The following is a 6000-nucleotide window of genomic DNA, read 5'->3' as shown; positions in this document are numbered from 1 at the left end:
TGGTCCATGAGGACCATGGAGGACCATATCCCTCCCTACTTTGCTTGCCATAATGAAACAAATGTGTGCCTTGAGTTCATTGAGTTATAACCAATGCAGATATATGCTTCTCTTCCCCATGTACTTATGGGACAGCAATTAAGGTATGGAACTCTACTGCTGCTTTGATGCTTTACATGCCCAATAGAGCTCCCAACATACAGCTCCTTTCCTTAGGCATGCAAGTTTCCCCTGGGGAAGGCAATTGCCAGGCTCTATTCAGATTTTTTTGCAAGCCACATTTGCTTTGGGGAAAAAAAATGTCCAGGGAGATTACGCTTGCTTAGGAAAACTGCCATATTGCACTTGGCAAAGGTGAGGCGTATTTTGCTTGCAAACTCTTGTGCATCCCTTTAGGCCATATGGCAAAGCTGGCCCTATTGGGGCATGCAGCAGATAGCAGAGGGAGCAGCTGTTAAGCCGAGTGTTGTTTCCGGCGTGGGAGTTGTTAGTTCCTGATGCCCTTAAAGCGGAGTCCGGATAACAGTGAGGAAATGAGGTGGAGGGAGGTATGAAATACCACAGCGATGGAAAGCATTGAGGTCAGCTCTTTGCAATAGGACAGGAAGGCCTGTTTTGGGGAAGAGAGATTTGGAAAACAGGGCTTTGAAGGAGATGATCCACATTTTGCTTTCTCAAAATGTATAATTTGCTGGCTTTTTGGATTATTGGAGACACCTACCGGTATAAACGTTCCCCCCCCCCCCATGCAGTACTTTTTAAAGGAAGCTTCCCGCTGTCTTATTTGAGACATTATTCTTGAAGGACACAAAGCAGGATTATCTTCCTGTGTTTCCTGGGCTCACAGTCTCTCTGCTGCTAGCCTTATCCCTTCTGAAGGGATCTAAACAAGGGTGGATTCCTGCCTGTTCTAACCTCTTCTTTAGAAGAGGTTCCACAAATCTACAGTGGCGTTTAGAACTGGTTCCAGCTGCCTCCCTCCGCCCGTCTGCACATCATCAAGATGAAGAGTGGGAGGAGGAATTCTGGGAGTTGAAGTCCACAGGTCTTAAAGCTGTCAAGTTTGAACACCCCTGGGTTTTTTTCCCTAAAGGGTTAGGGGTGCAAGGGTCTTATAACTTGACAGCTTTAAGACTTGCACACTTCAATGCCAGAGTTTCTAAGCCAACATTTTGGTTGCTAAGCAAGAGCGTTGTTAAGTGAGTTTCACCACATTTTACAAGTTGGCCATGCCCACCTTGTCACATGGCTGGCAAGCCACTCCCATTCAGTCACAGGGCCAGCAAGCCACTCCCACAAAGCAGGCCACACCTACAGAAAAGGTTCCAAAAATTTTTGAAACTCACCAGTGGATCTAAAGGTGCTTTTTCAAAAGGCAACTGGACATTCTGTGTTTTTTTTCTCTTGAAGACATTTTGCTTCTCATCCAGGAAGCATCTTCAGTTCTGACTGAATGGTAGAGAATGCTTCTTGGATGAGAAGTGAAATATCTTCAACAGAAAGAAAACCCAAATAAAAGTCCTTTTGAAAAAGCATCTTTGGGACAACCATGACCTGGATGACTGAAAATCTCCACAGATTCTTCTGAAGGGCATTCACAGTCTTCCTTTTTCTTACAGTCTTAAGAGATGACTTCCGGCAGGCTCCCAGTGATGTGGTGGTAGCAGCTGGGGAGCCAGCAGTGATGGAGTGCATCCCACCAAGAGGCCACCCGGAGCCCACCATATCCTGGAAGAAGAACAGCATCCGCATCAGTGATAAGGAGGAGCGCATCACGGTGAGATCGAGCATCTCTGCTTTTTGTGCACACATTGCAAATTGGGATTGAAAAACTCAGAAAATGACTTGGGCTGGAACTTCTAGGCAAGGATAAATAATGTCCGGTCAATAGGCTAAGTTGACTTGTTCATCTTCTGGTCAAAGTCACCATTCCTGAGCTATCATTCTTCTCAATCAACTAAATTCCCATCAAAGTAGCATGTAAACTGATCACTAGAGGATCAATAGTCTTCTGTCATCCACATACGAGATGAAGCAAGAGGTGCAGAGGTGGGTTCCTACCAGTTTGCACCTGTTCGGTAGAACCGGTTCGTCAAATCTACCGAACCGGTTAGAAGAGGTTCCACCAGTGGACCCGGAAAGCAGGCCACACCTACAGAAGAGGTTCCAAAAAATTTTGAAACCCACCACTGACACACACACACACGCACACACACACACACAAAGACTGACTGACACAGAGAGAGAGAGAGAGAGAGAAAGAGAAAGAAAGGAAGAAATAAATAAAGAAAGAAAAGAAAAAGAAAAAGAGTGAGAGAGAGATGAAAGAAAAAAAAGAAAAAAGGGACAGAGAGACAAAAGGAAGGAAAGAGAGAGAAAGAGAGAGAGAGAGAGAACACATGGCTGGCAAGCCACTCCCACTAGGTCACATGGCTGGCAAGCCACTCCCACAAAGGAGACCACACCCACAGAGTAGGTTCCAAAAAAATTTGAAACCCACCACTGAACAGGTGCCATGAAAACAATATTTTTCTAGGCTCTTGCTATGTTATCTTTCATTCTCTTTTCCTCACGTGGAAGGGAATAGTAAACGAAGAATAAAGGGACAGGTATGGAGAAGGCGAAGCCTCAATTTGTCCCTGGAGGTATTAATCCAAGTTTGCCATCATGGCTTTCCTTTGGGTGAAAAAATAATAAACGTGGAAAGGAAGTCACTATTTCTCACCCTGCTTTGACACAACAGGCAGGCCACAGAATGACTACCTTTTTCCCAATTAGCATGCTCTGGTCCTTTCCTTCAAACAATGCTATCTTGTTGGGTACGAGAGTTGTGGCTTCTTGGTGGCAATGCCTGCCCTATAGAAGAGCATTCCTCAGGAAATCCAGATGACCTCAATGCTGTTGGGCTTCTGCAGCACTTCAAAGACCTGGCTGTCTCCCTAGCATTTGGATCAGGAATGTTTTCTTTTGGGGGTGGAGTTTACTGTTTTAAACTTGGGCGTTTCGTGTTATGGGGTTTCCCCCCCCCATCTCTGTAGGTCACCCAGAATATATAAATAAATTGCCCAAGATTATGTGATCATGGCCGCAAAAGATGAGTCCAATCACTAGTAGAAGGGTTGACTAGGTCACTCATGACATGGAAGCAAGGCCAGAGTGCCATTTTCCCATTAAAATATAGGCCTAGAAAAGGTCTGTGGATGGAGACCTTAGAGCCTTTTCTTGACCTTCTTCTTCTTAGATTCGAGGTGGGAAGCTGATGATGTCCAACACAAGAAAGAGTGATGCTGGAATGTACATCTGTGTGGCCACCAATATGGTAGGCGAACGGGATAGCGAACCTGCTGAACTGGTGGTGTTTGGTACGTAGAAGCAGGGTTCTGGTGAACTCTACTGGAGAAGAGGAACAAAGTGACTTTCCTTGGGTCCAACTAGATGAGAATGTGGGGAAACTATATTTAAAAAAAAAGCTTTAAAAGTCGTAGGAATGGAAATGAGGAAAATGGAAGAGAATAAATAATTCTCTTTAGGTGTATAGGATTAATCGGCAGGGTTGTCACCAAATTGGGTTTTCAATCATTTTTCAATTATTATTTTTCGGGATTCCCCCCTTTTTAAAAAAAATCTATCTAGTGGAGTCAGATTTAAAAGATAACTGAGTTGAGTGCTGGGACTGTTGAGACTCACTCAACTCACCTTCTTGATCAAATCAGCAAATCCGGTTGATCTGTTGAATTGGGTCCTTTGAGATTGATTGGATGCCCATTTGTCCAAGTCCAAGTCCATTTTCTCTCTCCCCTCCCCCCCAAATGGAACGAATGACCAAAATCAATTTGCTTCAGGGCGTCAAAGAGATGGTTTGAACTGAATTGACTCCACTCATCCCATTGCATTAACGATTTGAATCCAGTCTTGGGTGATTCACATACTCCTGTGCATTGCTTGCATGAGGGTTAGGGAATTAGGTTGAGGTAGCCCCAGACCCATTAGTGATTCACTGTCTCCTACTCAAATCCCTTTTCCCAGGACTGAAAACATGTTTTAGTCATCTCTCTTTCTTTCCCCTAGTCTCAAGCACATCTCCTTTAATTATAGCAGAGAAGGCCAATGAGATCTCGACCCTAGTTCCAAAAGAATATGTGTCTCTATATCCTGTCCTTGTCCTTTGCTTTTGAAACACTTTACGATCCTGACAGAACGGCCCACTTTCATCAAGAGGCCCATCAACCAGGTGGTTCTGGCCGAAGACACTGTGAATTTCCACTGTGAGGTGCAAGGAGATCCAGTTCCCACATCCCGGTGGCGAAAAGAGGAAGGAGAACTTCCTCGAGGGAGGTAAGCGACAACTCCAAGTTCACCCTCCATTGGGGTTCTTCCTGTAGACTGAACTGTGGAGTCCTTGCTCTCTCTGAGCTTGTGGTTTTCTTGCAGACATTTCATTACCCGAGGGTAGTATCTTCGGGGCTAGAAGGGAGTGGGGCTTATATACAATGGCTTGTCCTGTTAGTATTAACAGGAGTGTTGTTTTCTTCTTGGTAATTCCTTGATTGGGGTATTATTTCCTGCTGGATTGTTGGCCTGGTATTAATTCTGATGTCCATCTCTTCTTATGTGGGTGTTGATTACTGGCAAGAGTGTGTTTGGGTCTTTTTGCTTCCTTTTTAGCTTTTCGATTGTCTCTTTTGAGTGGTGTGCAAATGTTGTTTTTTTCTCTTTTTGTGCTAAAATCTGTCTTGTCATTTCCCTCCCCCGCAAAAGAGCTTGCTGTTTTTCTATCGTACCATACCACTGTTTATGCTTTTCTGATTTCCGTTTTCTATCAATGGCTTTTTGAACAGAACTGAGTAGGGGATGGGTCTTGTTTTGCTGTGTTATCACTCAAATGTTTCTGTCACTCAAAGCCTCCTTGGATGGATGTGGGAATGACTATGGGAAACAGGAGAAAGAACTGCGAACTAGATGACTGTCATGTAAAGGTATCTCAGCCCAGAGAAGTAAAAGCAGAGGTGAAACTCGGCAGGTTCTGACAGGTTCCAGAGAACCGGTAGCAGAAATATTGAGTAGTTCGGAGAACTGTCAAATATCACCTCTAGCTGGCCCCAGAATGGGATGGAAATGGAGATTTTGTAACATCCTTCCCCTACGGGGGAATTAGGGATTTTGTAGCATCCTTCCCCTGCCACGCCCACCAAGCCACACCCACAGAACCGATAGTATAAGAAAATTTGAATTTCACCACTGAGTAAAAGGGCTGTGAGAAAGATCTCCAAAAGGAACCCATCTTATTTCCTGAAAAGTAACATTAAAGGAAGGGAGAAATGCGCTCAGCTTTGCAAGATTCTGTTATATAGTAACCTGAGAGTAAAAATAGCAATTACTATAGCAGTAGCAATAGCACTTCTCTATACTGCCTTATAGTGCTTTACAGCACTTTCTAGGCAGTTTGTTGGCATATTGCCCCCAACAATCTGAATCTTCCTTTTACTGATCTTGGAAGGATGAAAGGCTGAAGTCAATCTTGAACCCCATCATGCTCACACTGCAGGGTTCACTGACAAACGTGCGCCCGACAAATGCACGCCGACAAAACCACCACGACAAAACGGCAATGTTGAAAGCGTGCCCACTAAAGCGCGTCAACAAATGCGCACTGACAAAAGCGCGCCATTGAAAACAACGTGAAAACAATGATAACAACTTTAACAACCCTAACCCTCACCCTAACCCTAACCCTAACCCTAGAACTAACCCTAACCCTAGCCCTAGCCCTAACCCTAACCCTAACCCTAACCCTAGCCCTAACCCTAACCCTAACCCTAGCCCTAGCCCTAACCCTAACCCTAACCCTAATCTTAACCTAAAAACCCTAATCACGCATTTGTGGGTGCGGTTTTGTCGTTGCGCTTTAGTGGGCGCGCTTTCAACATCGCCATATTGTCGCGGCGGTTTTGTCAGCACTCATTTGTCAGGCGCGCATTTGTCAGGTCATGACACTGCAGT

At 44.7% G+C, this 6000-nt stretch overlaps 1 protein-coding gene across 1 annotated transcript in view; it reads left to right on the top strand.

The window, feature by feature from the left end:
• The first annotated feature begins 1625 nt into the window (after nucleotides 1–1625).
• The window catches only part of ROBO3 (roundabout guidance receptor 3), a 90220-nt gene continuing 85845 nt past the window's right edge, over nucleotides 1626–6000 (top strand). The window contains exons 1-3 of the mRNA XM_032229557.1: nucleotides 1626–1777; nucleotides 3242–3362; nucleotides 4197–4335. Of these exons, the coding sequence (XP_032085448.1) occupies nucleotides 1685–1777; nucleotides 3242–3362; nucleotides 4197–4335 (353 nt within the window). The 5' untranslated portion in view covers nucleotides 1626–1684. The remainder of the gene's footprint in view (nucleotides 1778–3241; nucleotides 3363–4196; nucleotides 4336–6000) is intronic.

The sequence above is a fragment of the Thamnophis elegans genome, chromosome 13 (genome assembly GCF_009769535.1).
Source record: "Thamnophis elegans isolate rThaEle1 chromosome 13, rThaEle1.pri, whole genome shotgun sequence".
Taxonomy (NCBI): Eukaryota; Metazoa; Chordata; class Lepidosauria; order Squamata; family Colubridae; genus Thamnophis; species Thamnophis elegans.
This window is presented reverse-complemented; position numbering and strand designations above follow the sequence as displayed.